The 21,114-nt window shown below is 35.2% G+C and overlaps 2 protein-coding genes across 3 annotated transcripts in view; one reads left to right on the plus strand and one right to left on the minus strand.

The window, feature by feature from the left end:
- The window catches only part of LOC128490100 (dual oxidase 2-like), a 31,753-nt gene extending 18,554 nt beyond the window's left edge, over positions 1 to 13,199 (minus strand). For both annotated transcript variants that reach the window (XM_053461834.1, XM_053461833.1), the window contains exons 1-11: positions 13,118 to 13,199; positions 9,122 to 9,194; positions 8,751 to 8,834; positions 7,740 to 7,901; positions 6,624 to 6,811; positions 5,562 to 5,763; positions 3,547 to 3,713; positions 3,166 to 3,226; positions 2,181 to 2,277; positions 1,930 to 2,020; positions 630 to 732 (exon numbers count right to left, since the gene is read on the minus strand). In XM_053461834.1, the coding sequence (XP_053317809.1) occupies positions 630 to 732; positions 1,930 to 2,020; positions 2,181 to 2,277; positions 3,166 to 3,226; positions 3,547 to 3,713; positions 5,562 to 5,763; positions 6,624 to 6,811; positions 7,740 to 7,901; positions 8,751 to 8,834; positions 9,122 to 9,182 (1,216 nt within the window). In that variant the 5' untranslated portion in view covers positions 9,183 to 9,194; positions 13,118 to 13,199. The remainder of the gene's footprint in view (positions 1 to 629; positions 733 to 1,929; positions 2,021 to 2,180; positions 2,278 to 3,165; positions 3,227 to 3,546; positions 3,714 to 5,561; positions 5,764 to 6,623; positions 6,812 to 7,739; positions 7,902 to 8,750; positions 8,835 to 9,121; positions 9,195 to 13,117) is intronic.
- A 208-nt stretch (positions 13,200 to 13,407) lies between these two features.
- Positions 13,408 to 19,626, plus strand: DUOXA2 (dual oxidase maturation factor 2). The gene is made up of 7 exons (XM_053461838.1): positions 13,408 to 13,440; positions 15,478 to 15,648; positions 16,171 to 16,228; positions 16,468 to 16,602; positions 17,434 to 17,647; positions 17,742 to 17,956; positions 18,707 to 19,626. The coding sequence occupies exons 2-7, from the start codon at positions 15,502 to 15,504 to the stop codon at positions 18,874 to 18,876; spliced, it is 939 nt and encodes a 312-aa protein (XP_053317813.1). The 5' UTR covers positions 13,408 to 13,440; positions 15,478 to 15,501; the 3' UTR covers positions 18,877 to 19,626.
- Positions 19,627 to 21,114: the final 1,488 nt, after the last annotated feature.

Raw genomic sequence — 21,114 nt, forward strand, 5'->3', positions numbered from 1 at the left:
TAACATTTTTTAATCATAGCTGACTTTGGGATTTATTTTTCTATTAACATTGACAAGAGTTTGTGGAGTTGGCTTTATATACCCAAATCAGCATATAATTTGTTACATTAATTACAGGTGGATAAACCGATTTCTGTCATGTGAGCTCTAGAATGGACCACTGCTTGTGTTTGGTTTATACATGATCAGAGCTAACACATAGGATAATTATGTGGCTGTCTAGGGCATTGAGTCATTGTTTCCATTATCAGCAATCAACTGCATACAGAAAGAGGACTGTGGAGGCATTATTTGATTAATATGCTGGAAAACGCTGTAATTGCTAAGATGTAGGATCTGCTCTAGTATTAGACCAAACTCTGGACAGACATAATACATGGTAATAAATCCTCTTCCCGAAAACGTACAACAATAAAACATGTAAAAAATAGTTCCAATTCAGATTTTGTGCAAATATATTTGGATCACTTGAACACAGTAGGCCTGAGAGCAGAACTAACTTGGTGTGTCACTAATTTTAATGTTTACATTTGATAATATAAAAAAACCCTAAAATAAATCATAAATATATTACAAATATAGGACTTTTCCACAGTATAAATATCGAAACACTGCAATACAAATTATACCTCGAAGGTCTTCCACCATAATGTTATCTTGTTTTTCAGCTATTTGGGAAGCCATTCCCAGTAACAATTCATCGATATCAGTGGCATTTTTTAAGTTTGGATTCTGAAATAAGTCAAACCTTAGTTAGATGCAAATTACACAAGCATTGGTTATACAGGGAATATATTTGTGTAAGTAACACACCCTCATTTCGTTATATTAGAGAAGGTATTTCTGATGTTTATCATGTTTATTTATCTCCATTATATTGTTAAGAATGTCATTGCCTCTACAGTCAGTTAGGAATTTTGTACACTGTTGCAACAAATTGGAAATTCTAATGAAGAATTTTCTGTTAGTGATTCTTGAAATCAGGGAATTTTTAAAGGTTATGTTATGCTTGTCACTCGTTTATCTTAGATAGCTAGTAATATGGGGAATTATCATGAAAACAACTGGAGACCAGTGGTTCCCTACCCAGTCCTCAAAGCACCTCAACAGGACAGTATTTATTATTATTAGAGGCGTGTAAAAGGGCCAAAAATGATTAGGATAATTTTTTCGGTTCATTTTTGGTCCCCTCGTTACGTTACCTGGCCATTTGGTTTGGCCAAAAATTCGGGGGCATTTTTAATTTGTTGCCCGGTGCCCACATTCACTCTCACTTACTCTCTCACTCTCTCATACTCTTATTCTCGTTCACTCTCACACTCTCTAAATGTTTCCGTACCATCTCTGCCATCCACTTGCGGGCCCATATATTTCAGACAAAACTTCAGAACTTTTTGCTTCATTTTTGTCCAATTCGTAGGAGGTCTAGCCTCGTTTTGATGGCTTCATACGAATCATCAAATTTACCAACACTGCATTCCGTCCCAATGTGTGCATTGAAAATTGGGTTAGGAACCATTGCTCTAAACATGTTTTTAAAATGGCTCATTATCCTAATGGAGATTAGAATAAGTGAAGCAATTACATTACGCTGAGCAGGTTTTTTAATGCCAAATATAAATACATGTGTGAGTGGTGTGCAAAACAATCTTGTTAAATATAAATTAAGTGCTGCAAAATACACCAAAGAACTATCTCCACAATTGTTTATAAGTAACCCATGTTATCAAAGTGATTGTGCACATCGATCCAACCGATAAAATAAATAAATAAATACTTCCATACTGTGTCTACTGTGCATACATATAGCCTCCATGACACACAAAAAAAGCCTTACAGGTTTTTAAATCTATATAGCACTCGATTTCCTTTATAAATTAAGTATTTTAAAATAAATAATTTAATATTTGTTGCTTGAGAAACTCTAACCTCTCTGTTCCAGTAGTTGTTGCACAAACGAAGAGCTGGCCAGGACTGATCATGTAATCCAGTCACGTTCTGAAAAATGCATTCTTTGTTTCTGTATAAACATGGGCATATGTATGGAATTAATAAGGACTTATTTATTAAACATAGTTATTCTAAAAAATACAATTAAGAGTTAATATTCTTCATTCCTTCCATATTTAAGCCTGATTAAGAGCAATATAGAATTTAATATAATAAACATGTTTTGTTACCTCATATAAACTCCTGAAGGCATCATGGAATATATCATTTGTTCTATTAAGGCCAAAAATTCAGTGGAGATGCTAGGATCCAGATGATGTTTGTACCCTAAAATAAATAAATCCTCAGGATTTCAATCTTAGAATAATTTCAGTCTTTGCAAATAACTATATTTATTAGATTTGTGGATTTGGATCCATACGAATTGCAAATTCGGGCATAGTACGAAGCCACAAAAACAAGGCCATACAAAGCAGATGAAAGCAAAGCGAAAATCTCAGTTTTTGTCCAAAATTTGCAGGCACTTTCACTCACAATCTCATTCTCATTCATTCTCGCATAATGGCACAGGTTATGTCTGCCAAGATGCAGGCGAGGATAGAAGATAAAAGATGAAAAATAGAAGCAGAAGGTGATCAGCAGAAGGGCAAATGGTCGACAGAGAATATGGAAACATTTAAAGAGTGTGAGAGGTGTACAAGAATGAAAGTGTGAGAATATGAGAGAGTGAATGCGAGTGAAAATACCCCCTGTTTTCCATCCGAACCAAAATAGGGAATGTAATTTGTTGCCTGAAAATAAATGGGCCAAAAACAAACCAAAAAATTAGTTGTTTCTGGTCCATTTGCACATGTCTAATATTTAGACATCGTTTTTGACATGGAATCAACAGACATTGGGCAGTGATTAAGCAGTATGCTCAATAAATGTCTGGATTTGTACACTAGAGAAGGAATAGCTTACTAATTAATGAGATTTCAGTGTACAATCAGTAATTTCTTCAAAAATCTAAATTTATGTGGGTAATTGACACTGTGATCTATATAACGACCAATGACTGGGCATTGTGGAAATCTTATGATTTATGCCACATGAACTATGGCAAACAAATTTGCCTTAGTTTGGCAATTGTCCATCGGTTTTGAATTACATGAGTGTGCATGTTTAAATGTATTTAAGGATCATATATATCTGTGTAAATCAAATGACCAATACCTTGATATGGCGATACAGTGCGTGACACAAATAAAGGTAACCACTCATAAAAAGCAACATTCTGAAAGGAACATAAAAACAACATATATTAGTGTAGGATGTTTTAGTGCACCATTATTAACTACAAAAAGAGAAAGGCCAACTTCAATACCTTGGTAATTAGATGCATATATATAGATATATATACAGTATCTCACAAAAGTGAGTACACCCTTCACATTTTTGTAAATATTTTATTATATCTTTTCATGTGACAACACTGAAGAAATGACACTCTGCTACAATGTAAAGTAGTGAGTGTACAGCCTGAATAACTGTAAATTTGCTATCCCCTCAAATGTAATGTGTTTATTTTCTTTTTTCTTTTGTGTAAAACATCACCTGGTAAGTAGCAATCACCCATTTCCTGGCATTTTGAAACACAACTTCATCAGACCAATGTGAATTTTTTTCAACAAATGTTTTTGCTATGTAATTATGGTACCGAAACCAAACAATACTCTCAGCTTGAAGGAATGGACTTTCGTTAGCTAAGGCATTACCAAAACCTATAAAGGAAAGAAAAAAGTATGTAAAACAATACATGTGTAGATTTTGTAGATTAATGAACTTCCTATGAAAGATAGAACATTTAAATACTGATATGACAGCTGGTTTCAAACCAGTTAACCCCTGTGCCTGTCCATTGATGGGTCAGGCACGTCACGCAAAAATGGTCATTGACAACCAATGATGTGTCTGGCACTTCATTACCTTAAACGAGCTTAGCAAGTGATCTACGAACACTTTCTTTGCTTAAACGGTGTTGCTGTAATGCATCTATGACGAGGCATTCAGCAACACCGAGATCGGCATCAGGGGTGGCCCCTCCCAGGCGCCAACATCCACCATACTATTACGTCAGATGCCGGTGATTGCCAGTGCGCTCGCCTGTGTGATTGGCTACCTTCCATCCAGAGCCATATCTCCCAGTTGGAGCATTGTACTGGAAAAGATCTGCTAGCGACAAAAATCCGGTCTAACATCAGATGGTGAGCGGTACAGTGTACCATCTTTTTATGATCCGTTAAGAAAAAGAGCATCTGTTTTACCAAATAAGGCACCGGCCAGTGATTCTATAAATACATAGTGCTTACTGCCTACCCCAAGGGATCCATACCATATTGAATATTTGCGGACATCTTTCTACATATATTTTACCATCAGCACGATGTTTTGAAGTATTCAGTGCTGAAACACTGTTGATACAAATTCATGTTGCAGGACAATTGCTACAAAGTTTTTTTTAGTTGGATACAATTTTTTATAGGTTTTTCTTATATGGGACTTTATACTCATTAAGCCTGAACCGTGTACCAATATTGATCAGGAGTGTTATATTATTATATGTTTTAGTATATATTTTTTGGTATTTCTTTTTTCTGTTTATTATTTTTGTGGTAATTAAGCAACTGTGTCTAGCCACAAGGGCCCTGTGGTTTCTTAGACTGACGGTTGCGATTTTATTAAAAGTGGTTTTTATACTGTCACATATATTTCTAGATTTTTCTTTTTTTCCTTAAACTGCCATTTCCAAATGTCATTGTGGTTTACTGAGGACTGATACTATTGTTTTAGTAATTAGTAAAATATTTAGAAAATAATTAAAAAAAATATGGGGGAAAAAAGCTTAAAAAAAAAGTGGTAACATTTAAAAATAATTATGCATCAGAGGAACCATAAATAAAAAGTAAATAAAGTTTATTATTATGAGCAAGTGCTCAAATTAGCGCTGTATCTTCCCAAAAATCTTGACATGGAAAGAATTAAAGTAAAAGCATGTCAAATCCCGAAGGGGTAATTTAAGAAAAATGAATGGTTTGATGGGGTAAATTAGAATGGCTGGGCTCAAAGATCGGGCATAGGCACATACTGACCAAAATGGGGGGGAAAAGTGCACTTCCCAAAGGTGGCCTTTTAACCCCAAACACCAGACAAACCCATGCATGATTGGTATCACTGTACTCGGGAGATGTTGCTGAACACACATCAGGGTGTTGTTTGATACTAGCATTTGAAATACCTTGGGGTTTCTAGTTTTCAAAAATATATGGTTTGATGGGGTAAATTTAATTATTATCACAGAAAAAGCATCTCCACCTAGAAGGGCTTAGTGGGCCTACAATAAAATACATAGGAGCCTGGTGGATGTGCTGCTATCACTGCCATAATTATAAGTAATAATTCAGGGAGTAAGCACCAAATGAGGCATAATCAAAGGGAACATGTGGTTTACTGCTGTTGTGTGTGTGTACCAGAATTATTGTTTATTAATAGCCATGTATGTCTAAGGTATAAGAAAATTTTTTGCAATGGCTGATTTTCACCAGCTATGTTTTAAAAGTATTGAAACTTACCATAAATCCCCCTGTTTCCTCTTTGGCCTGTGGATGGATCTGGAACCGTCCACATTGGTAGGGCATTTCTTGCATAACTTGGTAACAGTTCATCAGATCCAGAAGCCAGTTTCCCCCCAGAAAAACTTCTTAAGGCATCACTCCAAGAATGAGAAGAGCCATATATGGAACTGCCATCTATCCAAGTTGTGACCGAGTTAACCTGTGCGTGATTTCAAATAGAAAACCAATGTCATTCTGAATGGAGTTGATATCTGGTTTTAAGGTTTTGTACCACTACAGAAAGCTTTTTTACATTTCCATGTTATATTTAAAATTCTACACACTGAGGCATCTGAGTAGCTAGGAGTAAATGCTACCTATTCATTGTCTTTTTTTTGTTTTTTACTATGCTCCTTCTATAAGTTTTCCCTTGGGTGAATGTACTGTATGGATAGTTAGATATGGATAGTGCTTATAAAGTATGTTTACAATGTGTCATCGCATTGGCTGGGCCCACTTGACTTGATCTACCTTGCTTAGAGTTACCAGACCTCCCTTGGACAATTGCACTCCAAGTAAATACTTAAATATAGCTAAAACACCCTGAATTCCTGTATTGACCCACATTTAGGGGTTTAGTCACAATAATCTTTGCTCATGGGAGTTTTACTTTCTATGCGTCCTAAGCAATATACACAAACCAGAACTTTGTACCTACAATGCCAAAACTGGCAAGCAGATGGTAATCTAAAGTGGGAGGTGACCAGTACTGATGAGCTTAATGTAAAATATTTATAGCCAATTCTCAACAGTTAGCATGTAATTAATGATACCTTAGTACCAGAAATCTGAATCATAACAATAGGCAGCACATATCTGGGTGAACATGATGACATCTGCACCTTTTGATGTGATGTGTCGCTTTAATGTAGTGACAGTTGCTATGAATAAAAATGTTGTCACAATACATTATCTCTACTAATTTCTATGGTTCAGTAATTGCCATTGGAAATTGTGCCAGCTGGCAAAACTCTTGGCAAAGCTTTTTCATTACATGTATTTTTTTTTTTTTTACTTTACCTGTTCTCTTGGGTTATTGGGGCTCTTCCCAGTATCTAGAGACCATTTCTTTCTTTGGAATGGCAAAACCACATTGCTTGTATTCTTTGAATCAAACACTGGATCTCCAGCAGGTATATAAATATTCAGGAATTCAGCAGGACAAGCAGGGTTCGCTGTGGACACTATCTCTGACAGCACATGGTAACCTTTTAAATATCATAATGTCATAATATTAGTACACATACACTATATATATGCATTTAGGTGGACTACAAAATTAGCGTTTATAGTACGCAGAATACAATGTCAAAACATGTTTTTCCAATGAACTTCTACCGCTGCCAATTATCTTTGGTCTTGGGTGTGTTACTTTACAAATGGTGTTCTTCTGCACCCTTGGTGGTGTACACAAATCGAAACATTGTAGGTAATAGGTCAAACTGATAAACTGAACTGTGCATATAATTGATTTTTTATATTTATTGTTGACAATATAAAATGCAAGGTGATGTACATGACAAGATATATTGACATGAAATCCTGTATAATTGGGATTAAGATAATTGTACTCCTAATTAATTTTGAATCAACATTAACTACTAATATTGCATATAATATTGTTTCCCTGAAATTACTCTAGGGTCTTTAACGGGCTATAGATATTTGAAAATTCAGCAAGGCTGTTTGGGCTAACTGCAGACACCATCTTTGAGCGCACATAGGTATCTGGTAAATATTTATCCACAATATTTTTAAATATGGTACATATAGAATTACTCAATTTATTTGAATTGTGCTAGAAATAATTCAGCTGACTGTAAGGTATCATGATCTGGACACCTTTGAATACAAAATGCATACAAAATTACAAATTACCTGAGTTTATCATCTTGAGTTCCAATTGGGACTGAAACATTGAGCTAATCTGTACCATTAATATGCTAACCTAAAACAAAATATATCTTTGTAAAAGATCCTTGGTGTGCACTGCTTCTTTGCTCCCTCTCACTGATTTGTCTTTTCATGGTGTCAAAACGTACTCCAATTGGGATGTAAAGAGAAACTACTAATACAATCCATGTAAATATTATGTATAGATTTTAGCCTGCTATTAAAAATGAATTATGAGCTCACCAAAAAATACACCCAGCACTGTTAAATTTTGCAGAGATGCAATTCCTGATTCTCTTTCCATTACCACGTTACTGAGTTCACGTGGATTTGGAAGTTGTTTCTCGGCCACTTGATAAACGCCATCAGAATAAGTTGCTGGCCTGAGACGCAAAAGATTAGAACCTGGAGAGACACAAGTATACCACCTTTCATCACACCTACTATGCAACTGTGGCTATAAAAATGAGAACAATAAAATGTTCACAGAATTAAAAAAAGTAGTGTATTAATAACCAATGAAAAGGTTGAATGCCCACACTAAAGGTGTATTTAAATTCATCATCGCAGGTGCTATGTTAGTTTTACCTTTTGCATTCAATGAGTTAACATAGCACTAAAACAAATCAATTTAGCATGCTGTATTTGTCAACAGAGCACACAGAATTGTGCAGACGTTTCCTTTAGATTTAATTATAGCATTTTTAGCGGCCATTGTCTAATTTAAAATTAGGCTTGGGGATTTGATTTTATATAGGTTATTGAATTGTAAACCATGTGTTAGTCACCTCTATTAAGCCGTTGGATAGTTCAGTGAAGGGAAGAGGTTATTTTACCCTGAAGAATACATTATTGTTTTTTTTATTTATTAAATAAATGCTCTCCAGAGACAGTGTTTATTATATGAAAATAAAATCAATTCCATAATTAGCACAGGAAACAAAATCCATTGACTGTATTTAAAATTTGAACACGTCCACTGGTGTATTCTGGCCTAAGTTGATTAGCGCAGCAGCTCCAGAGGGGCGCAAAGCAATCTTACTTGGCACTGAGCAGCCTTAAAATTCAGCGCACCAGGATACAACATCCTATCCTGATGCTCAGCATAGTGGACTGGTGCCCTGGTAAATGGTTCAGGCCTAGACAACCACCCAGCCAAAATACATCCCTGCCCACAGCTCCTATTTTATTATTAAAAAAAAAATCATAGCTTTTACAGGTTTACAGGGAACTAATGTTAGTTTCTTTACCTACCAGCAGAACCCATGCTGTGATGGGCCAGATTATTGTACCACCCATCATAACGCTGAACCTCCCAATCAACATTCGACTCAGCACCTGTCACAAAAGTATCATGAACACAATTAAATATTTGGTAGCAGGGGGGACATCCTGAAAACCAGTAGTAAGTAGTCATGGATAGAAAGCACTACCACATGTAGCATGTACCACTGGCATCTACCAAAACAGGGCTAAAAGTATCATTATAAACATGAACCATGAAAATATACAGATTAAGGATGCCTTATAAAATATTGCGCTGAAAAATAAATTATATATATATATATATATATATATATATATATATATATATCATTTATGAGGAAAATCATTTTTTAACTTACCCAGAACTAGTAACGCCCATGTATTAAACAGAATCAGTTGCCAGGTTGTAAGACATTTCATTGTCCTGGGATACTACAATAGATCAAAACAAGAAACAGTTGCGTACAAAGTAAATTGATTTAACAGCAGATCTGTGCTATGACATAAGCCAAGTCATGTTTTCTTGTAAAAACCTGGGAATAGCTATTGAGAAATCACTGCATGCATTGAGGAAATACAGTCTGCATTGCACATAAATGAGTAATGCAATATTTTCTCACAGGAAAACAAAAAGGGAAATAGGTTTCTGACAAAGTTGAAGTTTAAACAGAAAATTAGGAAATTAAGCACAAAATATTCCTCTCTCGTCCTTCAGCATCTCTCTGCATTTTATGTAGAAATATATTTTTACATAATTTTACAATAGATCAGATCATTGAGGATTATTTGAATTTTCCAATAAAGACAGTTTATCTGAGCAAAGATCTGTGGTGACAATCATTTAACAGTTCATTTTGGTCATGGCCTTAATTTGCTTTTTTGCCATTTTAAAATCACGCTAATCTAATCATAACCATTATATTACAATAAAGGCGTTGACAGCCTATTCCTGAGTCACTAAACAATGTTTGCTTTTTATTTCTTTAGACCTGTCTGTGACTGATGATTGCAGTTCAATGGCATAGAGTGTACGTGATTAATGGGAGTATACTAATCGTCCGTCAGCTGTGTTATACAGTGGAAATCAGTACAAAATAAACACATACATAAATAGCCATATTTCTGTGCCAAGATGCAACAAATGACATATGTGGATTTCCTAATGCAATCTAAAAGATACAACGTTCACTCCATGTTCAAATAAGGAAGTGCTCTTCAAGGTGATGAGTGTTTAACAGCCAATTAAGCATCTTAGCTAACTGGATTTGCTGTTAATTGTGAAGGGCCAACTCCTGCAATATGGGCTAAACTGGTTGATGTGACGCAAATTGCAATGCACAGTTGAATTGGTTACTAAGAAATACTCCCATATTAATGTTGTATTAAAGGGCAAGCAGGTTGGTTGTAACCCTTACAATATGTAGTTTATTCAGAGAGATGAAATTAACTGACCTGTACACTCACAGTTAATTGATAACACTGCAGTAAAAAGAAACACAAAGGTTCAGTGGGAGAAAGAGAGGCAGACAAATTGAATTAAAAAAATAGACTTTTGTCTCAATTACCAATACAATTCACTTTAGAATGTAAGATAATGAACGGGGCCCTCAAAAGCCCACCTTCTTGCCAGGAAGTTTGTGTCAAAGTGCCAGAAGGCTAGATGGCAAGGTCAGGGGCAGGGTCCTCAATTCATATTGCATCTGTATGTGTAAATGTATCTTTGTCAACTGCCCTATACATCAACTGTACAGAACCATGGGATATGCATAATATATCCTCTCACCAGAGGATATAAGATAACAGAAAAGGAGAGGGAGAAAAGAAAGAGATAATGAGGAGGAAACAAAGGTGAACGATAAAGAGAAAGGGGAGAGGAAAGTGAGAAAGGCTAGAGATAAAGAAAACGGTGGGAGAAACAGAGAAAGGGGAGATATGAGATATAGAAAGAGGTGAGGAGGGCAGAAAGAGGCAAGGTAATGAGAAAGGAAAAGGATGGGCAGAAAGAGGCAAAGTAACAAGAAAGGGGAGAAGTAAGTTGAATATTAATATATACCAAAGGGGAGAAGGAGAGGAAATGTGTTTGTGTTTTGAAAGTGTATGTATGATAGGACAAGTAAGCGTGTGGCTACAAGGACAAGTGTAAGCCAGTATGGTTTTCTTTGGGTGGATGGGCAGGCGTGTGTTTAGGCAGGCATTTATACTGGCAGTGTGTATGTGTTTATGTATATATATTTTGACAGTCTATCTATTTCTATTTTGGAATAAAGGGAATAGAATGATCTGAACACATGTGGACTATTTAATACTGTTTTTTATATATTTTTTTAAATTATAGTGTCCTTTCACACAGTCCAGCTATTGTTTAATTGTCCACTATGAACCATGTTCTTGCCTACCTCTGTTGATGCCTCATAATACATAGGGAAGTCAGTGGGTAAAAACGTAAGTTTTGGCTCTCCCTTGGAGCACTTTTTACCCATTGCTCTGTGTAGACAGAGCAGGATTTTTGCAAGATGGGTGTGCTTAATAGATCTCCACCAAGTCCTCCTGCTCTTTACAATGAGGGCAATAAAGTTATAGAATTGACTGCCAAGAGGGGTAGTGCTATCAAATACAATGGATGCCTTCAAAAAGGTATATCATATGTCCTGATGAAAGTCTAATAAACAGACTGAAACGTTGATTAGAAAACTGCAGTTTCTGGAGTGATTATTTAAAGAAGTCCCTGGAGTGCCGGTAACTATTTTTGGATGTTATAAGATTTGCTGTTGCAGCTACTTGGCACCGGGTTAAAAAAAGTGGTGATTGGTGTGCAATTGTTGATTTTGGACTTTATATATATATATATATATATATATATATATATGCCAGTTGGGGTTGTTTGTTTGTTTCTTGCCTTTTTTTGGATCAAAAGCAGGAGGGATAGATGGAATGGTTAAACTTGATGGAGTTAGCTCTTCTTTTAAAACTTAAATTACTATGTCAAAGAATTGGGTGCAGAAGTGAGTGTCAGGTTATATATGTGTGTGTGTGTGTGTCATTGCCAGAGTCTATATTTACGTAACTGTGTCTCACCAGAAAAAGTTGAAAAAGCTTTAATGGTGAATAAAGAGTTAAGAGAACAAAAAGCTGAACAGTTAATGGGATCAAATATGTTGTTTGACAAGTGGAGAAAAGTTGAAATGAAAGACACAGGTGTTTAATAGAGACAAGGAAATGATGTGATATTTGCCTATTAATAAATATATAAAGGCTTTGGTGTCCCAAATACAAAAATGTATAATTAAATGAGTTTTTTATAGATAAAAATGTTTAAAATGTTTGTATATCCATAAAATATATTAGTACTTTAACAGAGATAAGATGATAGTTTTGTGTGTGTGTGTGGGGGGTGGTTTTCACAAAACTAAAACTACTCTAAAATGAGTGTCAATTAAACAAAAGTTGACAACAATTTACATCATAAATATTCCAGAAGGAATTTAATGCTCATTCCTTCTTTTATTCATTCACTCATTCATCATTTCCTCTAAGAATTGTGGTAAGCACTTCACTAAGAAAGGATGTATGTCAGCCTGGAGCAGTGAAGCTGAACATAAAGGGATAATGTATCCTCAGCAGTATCACTCTGATAAAGAGTCATAGATTTTTTGCTGCATAAAATAATCTTTTATTTATGAATTTAATTCTGATCATTCAACCTGAAAATACAACCTTGACAGTTTTAAGGACATGCAGTGTTATATATTTATATCCATACCATTAGATACATGTAAAACATTTTAGAGCTTGTTGATTTGATCTTCCAGGTAGCTATATATTTGCAATGATTAAAGAATTTAGTATATTAACATACTTTTCACTAATTAAAAAGTGGTAATCAATTGATGGTGTCTGTGTATATTTAGTTATTTCTAGCAGTGGGTCCTACTTTAACATCTTTAAGTGTAACTTAAATGTAAATAAAGTATTGTAAGACTGCACAATTAAACTTATCTATGTGCTCTTCTGTGGCAGTTTAGATGCCAGATCTAATTGAACCACATGTGACGATGTAGTGGAGGTGATAAGACAAACAAATTGAAAGCAATAACAGGCTATTTTTTGAGTAATTTGAATAGCAGCATGCAATTTTATACTATGTTTTCCCAAAAATAGGTATTATTACTCCAGAAAAAGAAAACATTATAGTGTTTAATGGTCTTGTAGTTTTAAGATGCTATCTGTTAAACACATAGGTAAATATTGAACTGAATCAGTGCTGTACATGCTGTTGAAACAATGAAATAAAACAAGCTTACTAGAAATACAGAAGCACTATCATGCACGTTCAATTACCATAGAAAAAAACTTACCTGTAATAGCAAAGTATAAATCTGTTTCTGTGGGCAGATGTTTTCGCTGCATAAGGGGACAGATTGGATGCTTGTGTGTGTATGTGACCATTATAAAGGAAGTACCTGGCAGGTAGCAGTGGGGTTGGGCTGCAAACTCATTTGCATAAATTACTCTTTTATAACTTTGGATAAAGGAAGGAAAGTAAAAAAATTACCATTCAGTATGGTGCTTTTACAATGGATTTTTTTTAGTTCATGTGAGTATAAAAGGGCCAAGGACACAGTGAAACACTTAAAATTCCATCAAAGCTCTTGGAAACCTATTGGGCTGTGGGACTGAGGTAGGTTTAACAAAGTGTGAGATCTGATTTTTACTTCATTTAATTTTCTTAATCGAAATAGACTTGAACTATTAATTCTAACAACAAGCAAAAGTATAAAAAAGTATTTTTTAACCTTTATATTTTTAAAAACATTTCCCTCCTTTCCATTTGATTATTTTATATTGACTTGAATTATCAAGAATTTTTTTCTTTTGGAAAATCCTTAATAAGATATTTTAAGGCACCAAACATATATTTCTTAGACATGCTTAAGCTCTGATTTGGGAGAAACGTTTTTATTATCTTACAAAGTTCTTATAATGCTGGGCTTCTCAGATAATTTGGTTGGAAAATAATATATCAATTAAGTGTGAAAACTAAGGAAAGACCGAGTGGGCCTGAAACCTCCCTACTATCACAGCATATTCACATAGCAGGTACTTAATTACTTTGGATATTAAAATTGTAAACACTTGAATGCTGTCTGTATATATATATATATTTATATATATATTAATTTTGAACAATCACAGTTGGAAAGCCACCAAAGACAGACATGTTTTTTTGTTAACTGTTAATGTATTTGCCCACTGATAGCTTTTTTTTTATTCAAACATATATTTTGCTATCTTTTAACAAATTGTTTAATTGATTTGATTTGTGTCATTGAATAGAGACAAGCAATTCAGAAAGAGTATATTGACAGCAAAATGGATGTTGTGACAGTATGACAACTAAAACATAATTTTGATATTAATACTTCTACTTGAGAAATTAATTTCAGGAAATGATAAGTGGAGAAGTCTTTATTTTATTTTTTTTAAAAAGAAACCTTTATTACATAAACATGTTATTAATCAATAAAGAAAGTAGATGGAGACAAATCTAAGTTATTTTGCCAAGACATAATTCACTGTAACAAATAAGAGAGATTAACACAGGAACTGCCCATGCCTGCATCAGTGGACCCAATGTTTTCCTGCTAAACTTCATTATCTATGATTCCGTTAAAATAATAACCACATTAAAAATACAACTTGCCTCTTAAATGAATATATACGTTGGGGAAAATCAGTCAAGGTTTCATTTATATGATAGGAGCAGCTACAGCTTCTAAAAGTATAGCTGTTTCTGCTTATAAAGTAACTATGCAAAATCGAATGATCATACGTGGTTATGGTTCAGTGGTATAAAGCACTAACTGTTTTACACAACATCTTTTCAGACAAAAACATCTAAAAAAGTTAATTCTTCAATTCACAGAAATGGTTGTCTATTAACGTGCGCCTCATCCTGTCATTCGTTACGTGAGGTTAATAGGAGTTCAGCTGTAGCCACCCAACAGTTGGTCTGCTGTAGGTTGCCTGACCCTGATCTAAAAAAAATTCTAATTAATATGTAGTGACCTATCAGATAATCTCTTCAAATAGACATACAGAACAAGAGCAATTTACTTCTGACATTAGTGTAATCTTTACACACACATTTTAGAATAATTTCCTGTTACCTCCAAAAGAATATAAGTTCTACTATAAAGTTATTTTTAGATCTTTCAGAACTGGCTCACACTGCATGTTGGTCAAGGAGCATTCCAATTCACATGACAAACACAGTAATTCACTTTCATAAAAGTTATACATGGATTCACAATTTGTAAACAGACCTTATTATACGCTATATGATATATAGTAAATGCATGTTTTAATAATAGTCAATAATATTAAAACAGTTTTTGTACAATGTATTTGGAAAATGATGGCGGTGAGAAGGGTCTAGTAGTGAGATTTAAAGAATTAAAGGTGGCTGTGCGCTAAAAGGGCTTTGTATGAAATTGTAAAAGCAAAGATTTTGTCATAATGTGTGACTAAAGGAATATTAGCATAGGTCTTAGACTACAATATTAGAAAAGCCCTACAATATTCAAAATTAAGGTTCACAAGGAAATGCAATACACAGGGTAGGGGATGCGCTCTTTGAGATGAAGCCAGTCACAGTATGAGCTTAAAACATGAAATACTAGTTTATAACTAAAATGTGCTGCTTTTTTTTTCATAGGTCGGAAAGACAACATTTATTAAAATGGCATTTTACAATGGAATATACCCTTTTTATCCCCAAGAAAGAATGCCATATGTTTTCAGTGTGGATTACATCATCATCATCATTGTCTTTTTGGTGTTTGCTTTGGCTTTTGTCCTTATTGTGCTTGGAATAAGAGGGAAAGCGGTAAGAAATTTATTAATTCATATTTGTCTTCAATTTTTTGCAGTTGCTGGGTTTTTGTTGAGTTTTATCATATTTGTACATTCAAAGTGCCAGTGAGTTTAAGCTATATTATATTCATCCTGTGCTTGGGAACCTCATTGGTGAATAAATCACCATAATCATGACACACTCCTTCCTTCAAATATCTTAATTCATTCACTAAGTAAAGGTACTGTTCCATTTCAGCATCGACAGTACCAACAATGATAGTAGAGGCCCCAGAAGACTTGCTCTCAAGAGGTGCAGGCAGAAATGGCCCTGCAAACTGCTGCCACTGGTACCAAGCTACAAATTGCTGCTATTATGAGGTTCTATAGACAGCAACCAAACAAAAACAGGGAGCAAGAAGGACCTTAGAGACATAACTTATTACCTCTGAGGCACTAAAAATAATAGTTTCTTACTATATACATGTTCTACTATTGATATATTTCCACTTGCAAGAGCAAAAATAATAACTTTAAATAAAATGCTTTTTCACAGAGGATTTCCTGGTCGTGCAGAATTTTAACAAGTCTGTTCATTGGGTCTGTAACTGTGGGTATGTATCTTGTTTATTTTGTTAATAATATGGCACTGCGTATAGATGAATAAAATATCCATTTTATTTCTGCTCCATTAATAAATACATATCATATATTATAATCTGATATTTGCTAGATATAACTATAATGATTCAGTCTCTCACTTTGATGGCTGATAGCAAAAACTAGTTGGACCGTATATTACTTTAACAAGGAACACACTCCCCAGTTACTTACATACCTTTACTATTTACAGCTGTTAACTTCACTTCAGACTGGGAAGTTGGTTCCGTCAATACTACAACTACTTACAAATCGTTCAGTAATGCTGTGGTGAATGCGGACGTTGGACTACATGTTGGACTCAAAGGCATTAATGTCACTCTTAGAGGTGAGAGCTGCTACAATAAGAAAAAATGAGGTTAATTCCCTGGTTCTGGAAGAAACAAACATTTTCTCCTGCGAGTTAAATAGCTATAATGCAAAGTTTATTTTTAAAAGCCCTATTATTAGTATAGGTATAGTTATAGTATTGCTATGCCATATACAGCTTGGCCTATCCTGTAGGAAAAGCTCACTGGGGTTCGACCTTCAAAATTAATAGCGATGTTTGTGAGCTGAAATGTTCAAATCTTTTCTTTTAGTGAATCGTATCTGAACCATATATCTCGTTTAAGCCTACCTGTGTGCAGTTTATTTAGTCAGCAGTCTGTATTTGGTCAAAAAATATTAAAAAGTGTAAAATGTAAAAGTTGTATAAACTTGCTGTGTACAGGGTAAAAATAACTGCTACAAGTTACTCATCAGAAGGTATGGGCAAAGCTGTGAGCTGTACAACCATAGATTTTAAGAACTTTAATATTATTAATACACTTATCCCATAAGTGACTAGTAATTAAATCAGATTTACTGGATTATCATCAAAATCAAGTTGTCTGCTTGATTGTTGTCTAAATGTAGTTTTGGCTTACTCCTAATTTTAATGTTTCTAGGTTTCAAAAAACTAGAAATAATCCTAAACCTACCTTACATCTAGCTACTTAGAGGATCAAAATGATGCCTCACACAACCATTGCATGATTGTACATGCCCCATCATGTAACTTCCCATAACGGCTGAATAAAACTATTAAGCACCTATTCAGTGATAGGTGACAATGCTATGCATATGCTGGATAGATGCACTGGATAAGCACTAAAAAAATTATTTTGTTTTCAATCAGGAAAGCCGATCCATCAGATCAATGAAACTATAAATTACAATGAACAATTTATTTGGAGTTTTGGACAAGATTTCAATGAATATTACAAAGAAGGACTTAAAAGAGGACTCCCAAACCCAATCTTATATGTGGCAGAAAAATTTACCCAAAATAACCCATGTGGATTGTTTGCCCAGTATAGAATATCTGGACATTATGCTTCTGCATGTATGTGGTATGTAGCCCACAATATAGATATATTTTAATTTATGTGCTTATTAAGTACATCCCATAATGTGTGATATCCTTATCCTAATTATATATTACAGGGTGGCATTTTGCTCATGGATTATCTCCAATGTTCTTTTTTCTATGGCGGTATTCATATATGGAGCTTACATGATCCTCCTGACAGCAGCATTTATGATTTTCTCATTAGTTTCTTTTGCAACTGTAAGAAATGTAGCATTTTGTGGCATACAGTTTGGAAAGGAGTCTCTGAAAACTGACTTTGCAGGATCTTTTTGGCTCACTTTGGCAACAGGTAAGTCAAAAGTATTTCCATCAAAATACATTTATGATTAAATATGATAAAATACAGAGTGCAGCCCAGACTAGATGTATTGAAAGTATGCATATAAATTATACTGTGATAATTCTGCTATTGCTGCAGTGGGTTACCACAAGTGCTGCTCTGTCACATGCACTTGTAAAAGACAAATCTCCAACCACACAAATTAGGTCTGTACTTTCTTGAATGTATATTTGTAACTCATAACGAGTTGTCATGGCTCCAGTATACTCCCAAAATGATATCATCTTGTGGAAGGAGCATTTTTAGTGCTATTGGTGATACTAAACCATAACATGAAGGATTCCCTTAACCTTTGTTATAATATTTAATATGTAGTAAATAAACTTATCATCAGGTTCCCATGTTATTAAAAATAACATAAGCAATGATGACCCTGAGGTCCTCCAGCTTAGCCAGAGAGGAATAACTAACTACAGATTTGTGTGTGTGTGGGAAGTCTTCAGTGGTTGAAAGAAATTGGGGATACATAGTGATAAGAGTCAAATGTCCTTCCTACCAACTGGAGATAATTTGCATTGTCATGTAGGACTGGTTATTAGCCATGATACCGAAAGCCTCTAGGGCAACTCTAGAGGGTTTACAGTTATGAATGTCAATATGTTTTTGCTTTTGTTTGTCTTTTTCTTCTCCTTTTGACATTAACACTTACTTTATGCTTTTATGGAACATCTCCCTCATAGGCATGTTCTTACTTTCCAGGTCTCCTTTGTTTTTTTATTGGGGTGACATTAATCATACTGAATTATTTTGTTCCTGAGAAACTGAAGATGTTTTTTAACATGACTGATGAAGAAGAAGAGGAAGATAGGCCTTTAGAAATATACAGCAATAAAAGCTGCATACATATTACAGAACAAAATCCTGTGTAATGGTGTAAATATATGGTGGGACTTTCAACAATCCTACTGACAAATGAAGAGCTTCTCTCAATTCAATTATGAAACAGGGCCCTGGGACAGTACGATTCCATGGAGCCAACTCTAACATATTGCATTCCCAAAAATCATATTTAAGGTCACAGGAAGGGATCACATGAAATCTCTATAGACTGCTGGCTGGGAATCTCGACATGGTACAGCTTTACCTGTTACTGATTGCTTCATTCAACTATAAAATGTACTTTTCAGTTGCTGATGTTATCACATTACATGAAATGGGACGCTCCCTCTGCCATCAGTGATAATACTCCAGGAACCGAGCCTGCCTGTGTCTCAAATACCTCTGCTACATGTCCTAATCTGGTCTTCTACATCACCCAGAAAAACAAACAATTTGTTCCTGCTGTGCAGTGAAGGCAAATATGCAAATGACAAGAAGCAAGTGGCCAATTGAATGTACCTCTGCTGATTTGTGACTCAGCATATCTAGCATGCTTCTAGAAAATTAATTATGACATTTTCCCTTGTAAAGAGCTATTGAAAATGAGGAAGAAGTCCATAATATTGCATACTTGAAATAAATGCTCTCTGGAAGGGCTACTTGACTAAAAAAAAAACATTGTTAGTTTTGCACTGTTTTCAAATGAAAGATTCAGTAAAAGTTAATAAAATAAATATTAATTTAATCAAATCAGACTTTTTAGAGTTTTAATATTATCTACAAGTGTATATGAATAAAGTATCTAATATATATAATAGCCTTGTTACTGCGAGAATTATCGATCCAATAAGAGGCAGATCCTTTGTGTTAAGCCCAGCATGACCAGCATTTTTTGCAATGAGCTGCTGTTCTGCTTTTTGTGTTCAGTGGGGGTGGGTTGGTTTGTTGGGAACTGCCGATTAATACAGTGTGTGGCAGGGGCTGGGAGTTGTTTAGGCACAGGAGGCTGCTCTTCAATACTGTGTGCAGCGGGGTAAGGTTGGTGTGTGGGAGGCTGCTCATTCATAGTGTGTGTGTGTGTGTGGAAGGGGGAAGGTAGGTGTACTAAAGAATGATAATTCATATGGTACTCACGTGGAAATGGACATGGAAAGGAGCAGAAGAGAGTGGAGATAAAGAGAATCAGAAGAAAGAGAGAGAGAAGACAGAGGAGAAAGGGAGGAAAAGATGGATGAGGGACAGAGAAGAAAGAGAGGATGAGAAATATAGGTAGAAATAGAAGGGAGAGAGAAGAAAACGCTGAATAAAGAAGAAAAAAAAGAGAGAGAGACTTCATGTAATACCTCAAATACCTTATATGGCTTTGGAAACACTGAAAATGTATTTTGTCATGCCAGTAAAGCTGGGGGGGGCAAGGGTAAAAAGTTTGAATTTGGTTCTGGAGAGTATGAGGAATTAATGGAGGGATTGACATAGTGGAGAGGCAGATGAGAAATGGTGACAGAGAAAGATTAATCTAGCTTCAGTGTTAATGATGGATTGGAACAGTGAAAGGGGGGAGAGAGGGAGACCAGTTAGTAGGGAGTTGCAATAATCCAGATGAGATATCACAGGGGAGTTAATTAATATTTTGGTGGTTTCATGTAAAATTTGGGAGATGTTGTTCTGGTGAAGGCAGGAGGATTTGGTGAGAGACTGAATGTGAGGCATGAAGGATAGAGCAGAGTCAAATTGGACACCAAGGCAGGGAACTTTGTTGTTGGTCTGGATATTCGGTTGCATAGAGGAGTTGTCAACAGTAAGAGATTTGTCAGGAATTCTGGACAGAGCGGATGGCAGGATTACCATTCTAGGAAATGTTGATCTTTAGGCAATGGGACACCATTGATGATACAGAAAGGCAGTTGATCTCGAAAGACAGTTGGTGAGGTGAGCTAGAAGTAGCTTTATGGGGATGTGGGGTCAAGGGAAATATGGAAGAGATGATGGCATGTTTGAATGAGTATGGGAATACACCAAGGGGAAAAAAAGATATTTGTAAGGGTTGAGGTAAGGACACTAGAGAGGGATGATAGGAGATGTGAAGGTGAGGGGTCAAGCGGACAGGTGGTGAGGTGAGAAAACAAGAAGACTTCAGTAGGGGTGACTGAAATTATGCAGGTGAGAGTGGCTTGTGGCAAGGAGGGAGATTGAGGTAACATTTGATTAACACCCAGGGGAGGATGTTATCCCTGTTGGTCAATTTTGTTATAAAAGTAGGAGGCAAGGTCTTGGAAAAGAAAAGATGG

The sequence above is a fragment of the Spea bombifrons genome, chromosome 4 (assembly GCF_027358695.1).
Source record: "Spea bombifrons isolate aSpeBom1 chromosome 4, aSpeBom1.2.pri, whole genome shotgun sequence".
In the NCBI taxonomy this organism is placed as follows: Eukaryota; Metazoa; Chordata; class Amphibia; order Anura; family Pelobatidae; genus Spea; species Spea bombifrons.

Excerpts from the sequence above, each read along its gene's own strand:
- DUOXA2 (XM_053461838.1), top strand. The coding sequence starts at position 15,502 with ATGGCATTTTACAATGGAATATACCCTTTTTATCCCCAAGAAAGAATG. Across the intron at positions 15,649-16,170 it reads TTGGAATAAGAGGGAAAGCG|AGGATTTCCTGGTCGTGCAG; the intron begins GTAAGAAATTTA and ends GCTTTTTCACAG. Across the intron at positions 16,603-17,433 it reads CATTAATGTCACTCTTAGAG|GAAAGCCGATCCATCAGATC; the intron begins GTGAGAGCTGCT and ends GTTTTCAATCAG.